Raw genomic sequence first — 17,614 nt, 5'->3', positions numbered from 1 at the left:
TTTCTGAGTACCTTACATGTGTATTTTTCTCAATAAAAAATAATGAAATGAGATACATACTACTATATTCCCATTTTACAGCTAAAAATATTGAGGAACAGAGACAGCTAGGAAACGGCAAAGCCAGGAATTGAAACCAGAAGTTCAACTTGACGATGTTTTCTCTTAACCACTATGCTATATTATGAAAGTTTTGATCTGAAGGTTGTTTATGTACCACAGTAGGCCAGTGTGTTATACTGGTAAAAACTTTAAAGGTGAAATTCAAGAGCCCTTGGTCTCAACCTATCTTTACCTCTAAGTAATCCTGTTACCTAGGCTAATGCCACCTAGCTGGGCCTCAGTTTTACATCCTTAAAAATAAGGAGACAGGCTAGATATTCTCTGATACACCTTACAGCTTTGAGGTTTTTATCATCTCTCCAAATAGATAGTAAAATGCTTTGTTATGTGATGACCTCTTCTTTAATCTGCTACTTTATATATTGTTATGTTCACTGGAGCTCTTGCACAAATGAGTCTCCTCACCAGTCCTTTCTGTTTTACTTCTCCTGCTTTATATTAGTGATGATACTAATAATGAGTAGCTTCCATTTATTTAGACCTATTCTGTTCCCGGTACTTTTTCAGGCTCCTTAGGGTAAATTATTTCATTTAAAAGTATAGATGCTATATTTAGAAAAGAAGCAAAGGTGAAAAAAAAATGCTCTAAACATCCCTTTTGAGAACTTAAAGCACAGGAAAATAAACCCAAGAAAGCAGAAGGAAGAAATTACTAAAGATAAGAGCAGAAAGTAATGGAAAAGCAAGTATGTATTCTTACTTCGAACTTTCACACATAGAGTTGTGTTTTATGTAGTTTCTCTCTGTAGGCTACTCTCATGTATGTTACATTTGACTCCCTCTTTCTGCCTCTGGGGAAAAGATGCTAATTTCATGATTAACCTGTTCTTTCAGATGGTGACTCCTGGCCTTAAATAAGCAGTCTGTTTCAAAGCAGAGTTTTCCAGAAGAAGTCTAACAAACAAGGGAGATGTTCAGAAGACTAAGTGGGGACATCATCAGGGGGCTCCACACTGGACAGGCTCATGGATTTCTGAATAATTTACCCAAGTGAGAGAGGAGCTCCTTTGAGGACGCACAACTTACATTGCCTCAAGCCATGGAGAATATCACTCCGATAAAGAGGCCTAAGATACCTGGGAGAATTCACCCTGAAGTTCAGTCCTGTCGATGCTGTGGGCATGGGAAATTCTGCATTCAGCTTGTGCACAATTTGCAACTTCAACTGTAATAAAAGAAGCAGCCACTCGTAAAGCGAGTGGAAGTCACTAAACCAAAAATATCCCTCCCTCATAAGACAAACCCTGGTACACCAGCATCTCTGACCAAGCACCAGCACATCCAAACTTGAAGAAAGCCCTATATATCCTCAACCAGGAACGACCTTCAGTGTAATCCCAAGTCTCAATAAACAACAGAGAAGCCATCCTGAAAAGAGTTTCATGAGAATAAAGAATGTGGCAAAACCTTCAGACACTGGAGTGATCTTAGACATCAGAGAACCCTTGGGGATATCTTCAGTGTCAGAAGCCTTCTCTGTGAGGTCAAGTCTCATTGAACATAAGCAAATTCATTTTGGACAGGAACCTTATCTATGTCATGAATGTGGCAAAGCCTTTAAGTTCTCTGATAGCCTTGCTAAACATCAGAGAATCCATACTGAAGAGAAAACTTATTGGTGTAAAGAGTATAATACTGTAGGATTCATTGTGTTTTGAGTCTGGTCACCCGCCAAAGAACCCACAATGGAAAGCACCATTATGAATGTAGTGAGTGGGGGAAGGCCTTCGTTTGGAAGCCAGCACTTAATTACCAGAAAACCCATGCTAGAGAGAAAATCCATAAATATTAAAATGTGGGAAGGCCTTCACTTAAAAGCTCAATCTTATACATTGGAAAAGCCATACTGGAACAAAACGTTATATATGTATGACCACTGTGGGGACGCTTTCAGCGTTAGCTCAACTCTTAAAGTGTAGCAAAGATTCCTTGTGGGGGAAAGCTCTTTAAGGGCAAATAATGTAGGAAAGCCTTCAGTCAAAGTTCATATCTTACCAGGAATTCCCTGGCAGTCCAGAAGGACTCCACACTTTAACTGCTCCCCACCCCCATCAAAAAGAAAGAAAGAAAGAAAAAGTTCAGATCTTATCAAACATCAGGGTCCACACTGGAGAGAAGCCTTATGACTGGGACAGGTGTGGGAAAATCTCTTGAACTCATCTCTTACTAAACATCAGAGGATACACAACAAAAATGAACCTCAGTAGTCAAATATGTGGTAGCGGTATAACATAGAACTTTTCAACATCAAATGTCACCACTAAGAAAAAACCCAATTGCAAAAAATCACTTTAACTGGCATCATTTTATGCAGTTAGACAAGTATTACCAGAGAGACTTTGTCAGGTCACTTTGGGCAAAGCTGAATTAAAACAGATTCCTGTGACAGATCTCAGTGGATATTTAACTGTCTTTGGCACAGTTAGCTTTTCATTTTCTACAGTAAATGTAGAGAGAGTAGGGGGATGTCTTTAAAACTAACCACAACCTTGGATAATCCAAATATTATTTATTACATTTATTTTTTGTTTGGAATTCATGATGCTAATTAAATACTTTTTCTAAGAATGATTTTGACATTGATTCCTGGGATGCAACGGGTATACACTTCTACCAGACTTACACCCTTTTACTTTTTTTTTTTAAACATCTTTATTGGAGTATAATTGCTTTACAATGGTGTGTTAGTTTCTGCTGTATAACAAAGTGAGTCAGCTATACGTATACATATATCCCCATATCCCCTCCCTCTGTCTCCCTCCCATCCTCCCTTCCCACCCCTCTAGGTGGTCACAAAGCACCGAGCTGATCTCACTGTGCTATGCTGCTGTTTCCCACTAGCTAGCTATCTTGGTGGTGTATATATTTGGTGGTGTATATATGTCCATGCCACACTCTCACTTCGTCCCAGCTTACCCTTCCCCCTCCCTGTGTCCTCAACTCCGTTCTCTACGTCTGCGTCTTTATTCCTGTCCTGCCCCTAGGTTCGTTAGAACCGGTTTTTTTTTTTAGATTCTGTATGTATGTGTTAGCATACGGTATTTGTTTTTCTCTTCTGACTTAACTTCACTCTATATGACAGACTCTAGGTCCATCCACCTCACTACAAATAATTCAATTTTGTTTCTTTTTATGGCTGAGTAATATTCCATTGTATATATGTGCTACATCTTCTTTATCCATTCATCTGTCGATGGACACTTAGGTTGCTTCCATGTCCTGGCTATTGTAAATAGTGCTGCAATGAACACTGTGGTACATGACTCTTTTTGTATTACGGTTTTCTCAGGGTATATGCCCAGTAGTGGGATTGCTGGGTCGTATGGTAGTTCTACTTTTCGTTTCTTAAGGAACCTCCATACTGTTCTCCATAGAGGCTGTATCAATTTACGTTCCCACCAACAGTGCAAGAGGGTTCCCTTTTCTCCACACCCCCTCCAGCATTGTTTGTAGATTTTTTTATGATGGCCATTCTGACCTGTGTGAGGTGATACCTCATTATAGTTTTGATTTGCATTTCTCTAATGATTAGTGATCCCTTTTTATCGTGTTAGTATATCTGGGAAATGCAGCAAATATCTGTGTTTTGGTAAATCATTTCACAAAATTTCCTATCCTTTGTTAAAAAAAAAAAGATGATGAAATGTGGGTGGGCCATGTGTACGTGTGATATGCTGAACACAGACCATATTTACCTCATTCATCTTTGGGTCTCCAATATATAAAATATTGACTGACGCAGAGAAGACTTGTGACACATGCTGTTGAATGACTGCTTGAAGGGCTCTGTTTATGGGTTGGTATCTATTCAGCCTGAAGAGGGATCTCTAATCGTTTGCTATAGGATCTGCCCTCTTCCCAGACCTGGTCAAGAAATGACCTTGGGTGCTCGGTGGGGATTGATTACAAACTCATTTCATGGTGCATCATAATCACTGGTCTGTGTGGCCTTACTTTCAATTTTATACATTTAGGCTTTTAACCAACTCCTTATTATAAAGTCTTGGTCTGAACACCTTTGAGAGTTTTTCTGGAAAACATATGCAGGAATGAAATTGCTGGGTCATAGGTTATGCACTATGTCAATTTTACTAGCAGGTAATGGTTCCTGTTCCTTGGGAACTAAGAGATCTATCTGGTGCCTTACATGATCATGATATCACCTTTTCTGTGTGGGTTCCTAAGAGCAGCAGATATCCCAATCAGCCAGGCACCCTCTCATCTGATGAGGATGGGGTGAGGTGAATCTCCAAGGTAGAATAAAGAAACTTCAATTTCAAGAATAATGCCTGACTTCTCAGGGTCTGTTGAAACAAACTGATTCTACTATTTAAAATACAGTGTGGTTAGGGACTTACCTGGTAGTCCAGAGGATAAGACTCTGTGCTCCAAATGCAGGGGGCTTGGGCTTCCCTGGTGGCACAGTGGTTGAGAGTCCGCCTGCCGATGCAGAGGACACGGGTTCGTGCCCAGGACTAGGAAGATCCCACATGCCGCGGAGCGGCTGGGCCCGTGAGCCATGGCCGCTGAGCCTGCGCATCGGGAGCCTGTGCTCCGCAACGGGAGAGGCCACAAAAGTGAGAGGCCCGCGTACCACAAAAAAAAAACAAAAACAAAAACAAATGCAGGGGGCTTGGGTTCAATCCTTGGTCAGGGAACTAGATCCCACATGCCACACCTAAGTGTTCGCATGCCGCAACTAAGAAGCCCACATGCTGCAACTAAAAGACCCCACATGCCACAACGAAGATACTGCATGCTGCAACAAAGACCTGGCACAGCCAAAAATAAATACTTTTTAAAATACTGAAAAAATAAAATACAGTGTGATTAAAAGCTACATATCAGACCATGTTGTGGATAAAGGGGAAAATGAAAGGTTTTTCCCTTCTACATAAGAACATCATCCCAGAAAGGGAGTGTACCGAGTGCATAGGTCCTGACATTGGCCTGGAGACACTAAAATTGGATTCTGGGGACTGCCAAGGTGAGGGTTAGTGCTGGTAAATTCCTTCCCTTTGGTGTGTGGGACCCCAGATGACCACACTAAAAATAAGCGTGAACCACACACAGACAGGCTCACCCAGGGGGCTGCAGCTCAGCTTTTGAATTTCTCAACTTCTACAGTTGGATTTAAGTGATTCCATAATGCTAGTGTCCTCAGGTACCAGGAAATCCTCTCTGTAAGGACGTAATAGTCTATTAGCTCTCAAATTATTTTTACAAACAATTTTGTGAAAACTTTTTTTAAACTAGGCACAAGAGAAGACAAATAATGCAAAGAAAAGTCAACAGAAGCAATTGAGAGTAGAAACATTTCTACTGGGAATTCAGAATTTGAGTTACTGGGCACAGATTTTAAAATAATACGTACAATGTTCAGAAATGAAAGATAAGAATTTTAACAAAAAATGGGGAACAATGAAAAGAACTAAATGGAAAGTCTGAAATTGAGAAACAAAAACAAAGAATTTGTGGATGCATATAGCAGCAGGTGAAACAGCTGAAGAAAAAATGAGTGAACTACATAGTTGAGAAGAAAATATCTAGAATGAAGCACAAAAAGGACAAAAAGGATGGATTATATAGGAAAAGGGTAAGAGACAGAGAATACAGGGTTAGGGTTGCAGGAGAAATTAACAAAACCAAAGCCAGACACGATATTTAAATACATAAGAACTTCCTAAAATTTAATTTAGACACGTGGTTAGCTCCACTGACAACCAAGCCCCAATCCTTAGGTGCTTTCCAAAAGTCACCCCATTACCATAAAAGATCTCAACATTGAGGAAATTCCAAGGTTTTTAGGAGCCTAGTACCAGGAATGAGGAGAAAGACCAAATATATTTCTCTTATTATAAATCGCAATAATCACAGGCACAATCTACCAAAACCCCAACAAGGGTAAGTAGATCATCTGATTGGCCTTTATCTATTAAAGAAATTGAATCAATAATTAATAATCTTCCAAAACAGCACCAGTGCAGGTGGGTTCACTGGTAAATTCTACCAAACATTTCAGTAGAAATTTTATAAATATTATTTCTTAACAGATAATAGAAGCAGAGGGAATACTTCCTAATTCATTCTGTAAGGCTAGAATTACCCCAATACCAAAACTAGACAAAGACATTACTTGAAAGGAAAACTACAGACCAATATATTTCATGAATAGATGCAAAAATATGCAACAAAATATTAGTAAATTGAATCCAACAATGTATAAAGAGAATTATACAACATGACCAAGTGGGATTTATCCCAGGTATGCAAGGTTGGTTCACCATTTAAAAATCAGTTAATGTAATCCATCACATCAATAGGCTAAAGAAGAAAAAATATATAATCATATCGATAGATGCAGAAAAAGCATTTGACAAAATCTAACACCCTTTCATAATAAAAATTCTCAGCAAACTAGGGATGGAGAGGAACTTCCTCAACTTGATAAAGAACATCTACCAAAGACTTCCCTGGTGGCACAGTGGTTAATAATCCGCCTGCCAATGCAGGGGACACAGGTTCGAGCCCTGGTCCGGAAAGATCCCCCATGCCGCAGAGCAACTAAGACCACGTGCCACAACTACTGAACCTGCACTCTAGAGCCCGTGAGCCACAACTACTGAAGCCAGCGCGCCTAGAGCGCATGCTCCACAAGAGAAGCCACTGCAACGAGAAGCCCATACACCACAACGAAGAGTAGCCCCCACTCACCACAACTAGAGAAAGCCCATGTGCAGCAATGAAAACCCAACACAGCCATAAATAAATAAATAAATAAATAAATAAATAATAAAAGATAAGCAGTAGCTTCAAAAAAAATATCTACCAAAACTACAGCTAACATCATACTTAATGGTAAAAAAACTAGATGCTTTCCTGCTAAGATGAGGAGTAGGACAAAGATGTCCCTTCTCATTTCCATTCAACATTATACTGGAAGACTTAATGCAAATAGAGAGCCCAGAAGTAAACCCACACACCTACAGTCAATTAATCTTTGACAAAGGAGTCAAGAATATACAATGGGGAAAAGACAGTCTCTTCAGCAAGTGGTGTTGGGAAAGCTGGACAGCCACATGTAAATCATTGAATTTAGAACACTGCCTCACACCATACACAAAAATAAACTCAAAATGGCTTAAAGACTTAAATATAAGACATGATACCATAAAGCTCCTACAAGAGAACCTAAACAAAACATTTTCTGACATAAATCGTAGCAATGTTTTCTTAAGTCAGTCTCCCAAGGTGATAGAAATAAAAGCAAAAGTAAACAAATGGGACCTAATCAAATGTATAAGCTTTTTTTACATAGCAAAGGAAACCATAAACAAAATGAAAAGACAACCTACAGAATGGGAGAAAATATTTCCAAATGATGTGACAGACAAGGGCTTAATTTCCAAAATGTACAAACAGCTCATACAACTCAATAACAACAACAAAAAAAACCCAATTGAAAAGTGGGCAGAAGACCTAAATTGACATTTCTCCAAAGAAGACACACAAGCCAACAGGCACATGAAAACAATGTGCAACATCAACTAATTATTAGAGAAATTCAAATCAAAACTACAATGAGGTATCACCTTACTCTTGTCAGAATGACCATCATCAAAAAGTATACAAATAGGGACTTCCCTGGTTGTCCAGTGGTTAGGACTCCATGATCCCAATGCAGGGGGCCTGGGTTCAATCCCTGGTCAGGGAACTAGATCCTGTATGCCTCAGCTAAGAGCCTGCATGCTGCAACTAAAGATCCCACATGCCGCAACTAAAAAAACAGATCCCACATGCTGCAACGAAGATCCCACATATAGCAACAAAGATCACTCTTGCCGCAACTAAGACCTGACCCAGCCAAATAAATAGATAATTTTTTTATTTTTAAAGTATACAGGGACTTCCCTGGTGGTCCAGTGGGTAAGACTCCATGCTCCCAGTGCAGGGGCCCTGGGTTCGATCCTTGGTCTGGGAACTAGATTCCACATGCACACCACAACTAAGAATCCGCATGCCGCAAGTAAGACCTGGCGCAGCCAAATAAATAAATAATAAAAAGGTAGATTGGTAATTTTTAAAAAGTATACAAATAATAAATGCTGGAGATGGTGTGGAGGAAAAGGAACCCTCCTACACTGTTGGTGGGAATGTAAATTGGTATAGCCACTTTGGAAAACAGTATGAAAATTCCTTAAAAAACTAAAAATAGAGTTACCATATGATCCTGCAATTCCACTCCTGTGCCTATATCTGGAGAAAACTATAATTCAAAAAGATACATGCACCCCAATGTTCATAGCAGCACTCTTTACAATAGCCAAGACATGGAAGCAGCCTAAACGCACATTGACAGAGGAATGGATAAAGAAGATGTGGTATGTATATACAGTGGAATATTACTCAGCCATAAAAAAGAGTAAATGAAATAATGCCATTTGCAGCAACACAGTTGTACCTAGAGATTATCATACTAAGTGAAGTAAGACAGAGAAAGACAAATATCATATGATATTGCTTATATATGGAATCTAAAAAAGAGAGAGAGAGATACAAATGAACTTATTTACATAACAGAAATAGACTCACAGACATAGAAAACAAACTTATGGTTACCAAAGGGGAATGAGGGGGAGGGATAAATTAGGAGGTTGGGATTAACACATACACACTACTATATATAAAATAGATAGCCAACAAGGACCTACTGTATAACAGGGAACTATACTCAGTATTTTGTAATAACCTATAAGGGAAAAGAATCTGAAAAAGAACATATAGGGAATTCCCTTGTGGTCCAGTGGTTAAGACTCAATGCTCCGATGCAGGGGGGCCGGGTTCAATCCCTGGTCAGGGAACTAGATCCCGCATGCCACAACTAAAAGATCCTGCGTGCCACAACTAAGATCTGGTGCAGCCAAATAAATAAAAGTAAATAATAAGAAAAAGAACATATATATATTCTTTTTTATGGATATGTATATAACTTAGTCACTGAGCTGTACACCTGAAACTAAACACAACATTGTAAATCAACTATCCTTTAATAAAATGAATTTTTTTAAAGAAGGACTGTTGTCTGAAATATACAAAGAACTCCTAAAACTCAACAATAAGAAAACAAACAACTTAGTTTTTTAAATGGGCAAAAGATCTGCATAGACACCTCACCAGAGAAGATATACAGATGGTAAATAATCATATGAATAGATGCTCCACATCATATGTCATTAGGGAATTGTAAATTAAAACAAGGAGATACCACTACACACCTATTAGAATAGCTAAATTGCTAAACAGTGACAACTCCAAATGCTGATGAAGATGTGGAGCAACAGGAACTCTCATACATTCTTTGTGGGAATGCAAAATGGTACAGCCACTTCAGAAAACAGTTTAGCAGTTTCTTACAAAAGTAAACATACTCTTACCATATGATTCAGCAATTGCATTCCTTGGTATTTATCCAAATGAATCAAAAACTTATGTCCACACAAAACCTGCACAAGGATGTTCATAGCAGCTTTATTCATAACTGATAAAACTTGGAAACAAGAAAGCTTTCCTTCAGTAAGTGAGCGGATAAACTGTGGTACATCCAGACAATAGAATACTCAGCAATAAAAAGAAATGAACTATTATGCTATGAAAATCCATGGAGAAATGAATGTTATATGCTTTTGCTAAGTGAAGAGGCGAATCTGAAAAGGCTACAAACTCTGGTTCCAACTACATGACATTGTGGAACAGGCAAAACGATGGAGACATAAAAAGATCAGTGGTTGCTGGGGATTATAGGGGTTGGAGTGTGGGAATGATGAATGGGTGGAGCATAGGGGATTTTTAGGGCGGTGAAACTGTTTAGTATGATGCTTGTAATGGTTGATGCATGTTATTATGTTTTCTAAAGCCATAGAATGTATTACACAGTTTATATTAACCTTAATATAAACTATGGACTTTAGCTAATAATACTTTATCAATATTGGCTCACTGATTGTAACCAAAGATACCGCACTAATGCAAGATGTTAATAATAGGGTTTTTGTGTAGCCGGGGAGGGGGTTTGGAGGGGCCATGTGGGAAGTCTATACTTTCTGCTACATTTTTTCTGTAAACCTAAAACTACTCTTTAAAAATAAAGTCTATTAGGTTTTTTAAAGCTATTTTTCAGCAAAAAGACATCGGTTGGGAGTAAAAAGGGAAGTGGGAGCCGATATCTGGTGTTCATATAACAAAGAGCTCATATCCAGAATGTAAAAAGAACTTTCACTCATCAATAATAAATACACAACAAAAAGGGCTCTGAGCTAACTCCTGGAGTGTGGCAAGTCTCAGCAACCTTGTGGGTGATTTGAACTTTACCGACTGGCTCAGATTTCCTCAGGAGAAGGCAGGGGGTGAGAAAGAGGGGAATAAAAATCCAAACGCCAGAATGAAGCGCTCCTCCCGCCCTGGCCGAATCTGGTGAAGGAAGTAAAGCCGGCGGAGTAGTAAGGTTGATCATAGAGAGGACCGCGCCTCCGGATTCCTAGGCGGGCACCGGAAGTGGCCTCGTGGCCCTGGGCGCCTTTTGCTCGGCCGTTTTGGGTTCTTGGTTGGCCCGGCGGGATGGTGGCTTAAGATTTTTCCTTAACTACCTGCCAGGGCTAGTCTCCAGGGAGCGCCAGTCATCCCCAGAGCTGCGGGTGAGCGGTCGGGCTTCTCCCCAGCCAAGCTGCAGAACGCCCCATCTCTGTTGTCCCACGGCCCAGAGGTGGGACGGGGAGGAGGTCTTTGCGGCTTGCGTGTCCTGTTCTTCCCCCAGCACGTGCACACAATGCTTGGTAACCAGCTCAGTGACGATTTGTCTCTCTACTGTTCGGTTTGGATTTGTCGCTGTTATTTTGATTTTATAGTATAGCATAAACCACTCAGATTTTGCATAATTCTCATTCTTTCATACACGATGGAGGCGGGGGGGGGGGGTGGTTGCGGTGGGAGAGGGAAATGAGGGTTAGGTGAGGGTTAGGTGCTCAACTGAGGGTTAGGTGCTTAATCCTTTATTCCCTGAACGAACACTATAACCAGTTTATGGAGCTGTAGTATATTACTCCTCTGTATAAGTAGTTTGATTCCTTTAAATGTCGTAAAAGTTTTACTGGAAAAATAACTATGACTCGGCTCGTGTATATTGTCATAGTAAGTTTACTAAAGTGTGGCAAGATCCATCTTCCCTTACCTTGCTAAGGATCAGGAAGCCTCCTTTTCCCTCTACAGGAGTGTCCCAAGACCCATCCTGCCCTGCTGAAGCAGTTCTATGAAGGGGTGGTAGATTATGAGTATACATGAAAGAAAGCCTTGGTAAATGAGCTATGGTGGTCGCCAGCCTTGGCTCATATGCTTTTTTTCTTCCTGTAATGTAGTTCTTATAAACTAAAAAGTCTTTAAAGTCTGAGAATGTGGCCTTATTTCCCACAATAGAAGTTCTAATGCTAATATTTATGTAGCACTTTTCTGTATATCAGCAGCCAAGTGCCCTTTCTCAGTAATTCTGATCTATTTTCACGGATCTCAGGAATATTATCCTCCTAATGTTCCGCTACTCAGGAACATCACCTTGGCAGTGAGTCTTCATTATTAATGACATAGGTTCTTGACTGCTGTAGTTATTCTGCTGTTTTAAGTGTGTTCTCCTCCCACAGGAGTGCTCTGATCCTAAGGTTCTTCCTGATTCCTGGTATGTAAGACAAGTGAATCCTATCCTGAGCCATTGCACTCTAAGATGTCCACCAAGTTGAGAGAACACGCAGCCTTGACTCCTGTGGTGCACACTCGAGAGGAGCAGGAGGGACTGAGAATCGTGAAGGTAGAGGAAGAGGAGAACCATGCTTGGGAGCAGAAGCCTCGCCAAGTAGGGAATGTGCACCCTTATCAGGAACTTTTCCGCCAGTGCTTCAGGCAGTTCCGTTACCAGGCGGCCCCTGGACCTCGAGAGGCTCTGAGCCGGCTCCGGGAGCTCTGCCAAAAGTGGCTGAGGCCTGAGATGCACACCAAGGAGCAGATCCTGGAGCTGCTGGTGCTGGAGCAGTTCCTGACCATCCTGCCCGAGGAGCTGCAGGCCAGGGTATGGGAGTATCATCCAGGGAGTGGAGAGGAAGTGGTGACTGTGCTGGAAAATCTGGAGACAGAACTTGGAGACAAAGGACAACAGGTGGGAAAAGGGTAATCTATTGTTCATTTATGAGAACCCCAGGGGTCTACCAGCAAAGAGAGTGGGCATGGGTAAGCAAGAGGATTTTATGACCATTATTCTCTGGACTGACACATTATCCTCTGTTTTCCCTCTAAAGCTCTGCTGCTTTTGTGAACTGATTAAGACACTGGTTTCTTCATCATTCTGCTTTCTGTACCCATAGGAAATTTTATGTTTAATCAAACTTTGAGGTTTAGTTAACTATTGCTGATTCTCTCATGAACCCAGCTCTTCTTGTATGTCCTTAGGTCCAAGCCAGTGCACATTACAAACAAGAAGTGCTGTGGAAGGAAGTAGGACCTGTAAGCCTCGCAAAGCAGTCACTTAACATCCAGCTGAAGTGTGATCCTTGGGAGCATTTTCCTCTGCCAGAGAATGGTAAGCTTTAAAATGTGAATCTTTTGTGATCTTTTGGAAGCACTGAGTATAGCGTCTGCTAGGAAGCAGTATTTCTGGTGAAAAAAGTGGTATCTAGAATAGCAGAATAAGTTTAACACCAGAAGGTTATTTACAAAGTGAGCATATCTAGAGTTGATTTAATTTTGCATTGGGATATGTGGTATTTTTTAATTGGGTTATGATAGTGGTTTACAATTCTAACTGTGAATCCAAATCATTATGGTACCGTTTTAACAATACAGGAACCCAGATCTACTATAGATTTACTATAGTGGGCCCTAGTACTATATGTTTTAATTAGCTACTATAGAACAATAGTGGTAGCTTATATTTTAAAAATCCAAGTAGTATAGAAAAATACAAAATGAAAATAAAAGTTCCATTCTGAAGAGTTAACCACTGTTAACATTCTCTAGTATATACTTCTAAAATTTTTCTTGTATGTTCAAGCCTCTCCCTACTTTTTAGGGAAAATTGTATCATGACGTATTGACTATATTTAAAAATTTGTTTATATTCTTGATGCTCTGGCATTTGGGGCCTTGATCATAGACAGACTGGCCTTCCCAGGGCTAGCTAATTCCTAGAGACAGCAAAGGACTCCCCTGCAAGTGGGCCTTTCATATACAGTCCAACCAATCTGGAGCCCAGTCCCCCAACCATCTCCTTTATCAAACCTTCACACACCAAGCCAATATTCCCCCTGCCCTGAATCACTCCAGGGTCAGATACCAGAGAACTAGGGACCATCCCTATAGCCCAGAGTGTGCCAAAAGTATTTAAATTATCCATCCTAAGCTTACTCAGCATACCTACCCTGCCTTATCCATTCCCTCCTGGGGAAACTCCAATAAAGGCTCTAAGCCATGCTCTCCCCTCTTCCCCTTCTGCCTCCTGATCGATCGTGGTGCTTTCCCATGCAGCCCTGCATGGCAGACTACGTCTTCTGTTCCTTGGGATCTACGAGTGTAAAAAATTTCTTTCTTCGTATAGTCCTTTCCATGTCTGCGTGTCTTACCATACCCACTTAAAACAAATCCTGGATACATTTTAACATACATATTATACACATCACTTTGCATTTTGCTTTTTTTTTTTACCTAATGAGAATATTCAGTACATTATTCATTCATGCACCAAATATGTATTGAACATCAACTATGTGTCCAGCAGTATTCTAAGCATTGGGGATATAGAGGTGAACAAGAAGGCCAAAGTCTCTGCCCTCATGCAACTTACATTCTAGTTAAATCAGTGGATACCACAATCTTAGTTCCTTCATTCAGTTGCAGTCGATGTTTGTGGCCTAGAGAAAACATGCAGAAATAATGTTATTCTTATCAGTAGAGTTATTTTATTCTTTTTGATGTTTAGTTTTCTGTTGCATACATGTATAATAGTTAATAGTCTCCTACTGATGTGCATTTAGGCTGTTTCCAGTATTTTCGTTATTTTATTTATTTATTTATTTGGTCACGCCATGTGGCTTCTGGGATCTTAGTTCCCCTACCAGGGATTGAACCTGCACCCTCAGCACTGAAAGCATGGAGTCCTAACCACTGGACTGCCAGGGAATTCCCTCTTTTTGTTATTTTAAACACTGCATCAGTGGATGTCTTTATGTAAAAGTCTTTTGGCTCTTGTGTGAAAATATTGGAGGAAAAAAATTCCTTTAAATGCAGTGAGAAATTGATAGCCACTGGAGTAAAGTAGAAAACTTATTATGTAGGCAACAAAGTTATAGTGATTACCTCTAGGGAAAGTAAAAGGGCACAGGGTGATGGAGAAAGATGAATTGGGATTTGGACTTTTTACTTTTATACCTTTTGTACTGTTGAAATTTTTACCACGAGTATCTATTCTTTTTATAGTAAAAATAAAGAGCGCGGTCTTTGAATTCAGATAAACCTGAGTTTCAGGCCAGGATTTATCACTTAATAGTCATGTGATCACAGACCAATTATTTAATTTCTGTGTTTCAGTTGCTATATCTATTACCCAGCTCATTGTGTTGCTGTGAGCATCACCAAATATTGGGTGATCACTTGGTGTTTTAGCTATCCCATTTCCATGTAACAAACCACTCCAAAACTTAGTGGCTAAAAGGAACAACCATTATGTTATCTCTCACAGTTCTCTGGATTGACTGGGATAAAAAGGATGGTTCTTCTACTGTACATGATATCAATTTAAGCTGTAGTTATCAGGGGGCTTGCCTGGACTGTGATGCTCGAGATACTTCACTCGCTTCTCATACTTTAGCAGGAGATGGCTAGAAAACTGGGCTTAGTAAGATTCTGAGATGCATGGGCCACAGGTTATCTCATTCTCTCAATCTTCATGTATCTCTTTAGTGGGGTAACTGGACTTCTTACATGTTAACTCAGGGATCTCAAAAGCATCCTTTTAAAGTCTTAATCCTTGAACTGACGTATCATCACTTTCACCATATTCTGTTGGATAAAGCAAGTCACAGGCCAGCCTAGACCCTGTGTGGGAGGGGGGTGGACTACACAAGGGATGAATGCTAGAAGGTATGTTCATTGGGGACCCTTTGAAGACTCTTGGGAAATTTACATTTCTTTCCTGCCACTCTGAGTTTTTAGATCTGGGCTGGGGCCCAAACGTGTTTTATTTACTTATTTTTATTCTCTATGACTCATAGGTGCAGTGAGTATCAAAAACCATTAGGATGATAGTTCTTGCTTATTTAGCACAATCCTTGATATTAATAAGCATTCATAATGTTATCAATTATTATTACGAATCTTACTTCCAAACATTTATGTGGGACATGTGGCACTTAAATAATCGACTTGCTCTTTCAGCAGGAGCTGAGACCAGGAATGTGACTGGTGAATTTGCTCCAAAGCAGATTTCTGCAGAAAGGAATTCATTGGGTGCTTTCCAGGATCCAAAGTGTGGAGAAACTTTTCAATATAGGGGTAAATCAGAACAGCAAAAGGTCAACCCCATGAGAGTAAAACGACACAAATGTAAGGAGTGTGGAAAGGCCTTTGCTCAGAGCTCAGGGCTTGTTCGACATTGGAGAATTCACACTGGAGAGAAACCTTATAAATGCAAGCAATGTGGAAAAGCAGTCAGTTATAAATCAGCCCTTCTTTCACACCAGGAAATTCATAATAAAATAAAACGCTATCAGTGTAATGAATGTGGGAAAGCCTTCAGTCAAAACACAGGCCTGGTTCTTCATCAGAGGATCCATACTGGGAAAAGACCTTATGGATGTAAAGAGTGCGGTAAATCCTTTAGTCAAAGTTCACACCTTATTGGACATCTGAGAATCCATACTGGAGAGAAACCCTTCAAATGTAATGAGTGCGAGAGGGCCTTCACTCAGAGGTCAGGACTCATGGAACATCAGAGAAGTCACACTGGAGAGAAACCGTATATGTGTAAGGAATGTGGGAAAGCTTTCCGAGGGAGCACCAGCCTCACTCAGCACCTGAGGATCCACACTGGGGAGAAGCCCTATCAGTGTGAGGAATGTGGACGAGCCTTCATTCAGAGGTCAAGCCTTGTTCGTCATCAGAGGATCCACAGAGGGCAGAAGTCTGTTTCTGTATCCTAATTGTAAGAAGGCCTTTAATCAAATCAGGCCTTACTGAACACTTTAGAAAGCTATGCTGAATACAGACCCACTGTGTAATAAATTCAAGAAATTAGGGATGTGGTGTCTCCATTGTTATTCTAAGTAGCCAAACTAGAAGAGATTCTGATATCATCCAACAGATTGAAAGAAGCTGGTAGCTTGTCAATGGAGCAGACCATTCACATTTTGGCCTGAGTCTGTTGTGGATGCTGCTATTTCTTTCTCCCATTCTTTTGGTCCTTCTCCTTTGTGGTCCTTCAGCACTTTTGCTCCTTGAAGTCACTACTATCACATACCCTGAATAGCCTGATGATTCAGTGGCTCTCAGATTTTGAACAGAAGATCACTGAGACTGTTAGCGTGCATACTATGCAAAGGAGAACTTAGGATGAACAGGGAAAGTGATGCTGTTGTTAAAGTTATATAAATGAGGGGTAAGCTAGGTAAGTTACACTTAAAAGTGACTACTCAACGACACAGCTTGCTGTTTTGTTTGCCTTCTCTTCACCCTGTTGGTGAGGGAGGAAGTCCTACCCTAGGATTTGGAAGATGGCCAAACACATGACACCCGACACTGGACAGATGGGATCGACAGCAGTTAATTAGCCGCTTATACTCATAGCCTAGGGGAGGAGGGCCACTTGGGAGCAGAGTGAACAAATAGGAGCTTTGGGATACAGGCTTTGTAGTAATAAGATGGGGTGATGTCTGGTTTCCTTGGGAGGATGTGATTGACTTGTTTGAATAATTTCATGGGCAGGCAAGGAGGTGAAACCCAGTAGGTTGAGGAGTGTAGCTAGTCCAGCTGATGGGGAACCAGCCAAGTGGGGTCACTTCCTGCTGGGTGAGAGGCATATATAGCAAGAGCAGAGGAACCGATGGTTAGGCTTTTGGGTCCCTGTGAGGCTCAAAGATGTCAAGGCAGCACAGGAAGTTTTAGGCCCTGCTTCTCACTTTGTCAACTTAGAAAACAGGCATAGTTTTTAGGAAAGAGTTATAATGTATATCTGTGCCCTCAAGAGTGCCGTTTATTCATATGTACTCTTTTTTTTTTCTTTTTCTTTTTGAATCTCAGTGATACACATTCCTCCTCCAGTTTATCTCTAGGAAAAAATCCCAGAAATACCTTTGACCATCCAGCATGCCAGTTGGACTTGATCCCGTATTGGTAGTGGGATTGAAGAGACATCAGGTAGCAGAGTCTATAATGCTTCTCCTACATCTTTCTGACTTTCTTATGC

At 40.5% G+C, this 17,614-nt stretch overlaps 2 protein-coding genes across 2 annotated transcripts in view; one reads left to right on the top strand and one right to left on the bottom strand.

The window, feature by feature from the left end:
* LOC136129040 (zinc finger protein 665-like) overlaps window positions 1-17,614 on the bottom strand; it is a 472,691-nt gene that overhangs the window by 322,297 nt on the left and 132,780 nt on the right.
* On the top strand, window positions 10,710-16,524 carry LOC136129048 (zinc finger protein with KRAB and SCAN domains 8-like). The gene is made up of 4 exons (XM_065885132.1): window positions 10,710-10,952; window positions 11,811-12,319; window positions 12,610-12,739; window positions 15,589-16,524. The coding sequence occupies exons 2-4, from the start codon at window positions 11,891-11,893 to the stop codon at window positions 16,350-16,352; spliced, it is 1,323 nt and encodes a 440-aa protein (XP_065741204.1). The 5' UTR covers window positions 10,710-10,952; window positions 11,811-11,890; the 3' UTR covers window positions 16,353-16,524.

Source organism: Phocoena phocoena, chromosome 10 (assembly GCF_963924675.1).
Source record: "Phocoena phocoena chromosome 10, mPhoPho1.1, whole genome shotgun sequence".
Lineage (NCBI taxonomy): Eukaryota > Metazoa > Chordata > Mammalia > Artiodactyla > Phocoenidae > Phocoena > Phocoena phocoena.
The sequence above is the reverse complement of the archived record's forward strand: the minus strand, read 5'-3'. Positions and strand labels throughout refer to the sequence as shown.

Bases quoted from the DNA above. Each gene is read 5' to 3' on its own strand.
- LOC136129048 (XM_065885132.1), top strand. From the start codon at position 11,891: ATGTCCACCAAGTTGAGAGAACACGCAGCCTTGACTCCTGTGGTGCAC. The intron at 12,320-12,609 runs GTGGGAAAAGGG...GTATGTCCTTAG, and splicing joins TTGGAGACAAAGGACAACAG to GTCCAAGCCAGTGCACATTA. The intron at 12,740-15,588 runs GTAAGCTTTAAA...TTGCTCTTTCAG, and splicing joins TTTTCCTCTGCCAGAGAATG to CAGGAGCTGAGACCAGGAAT.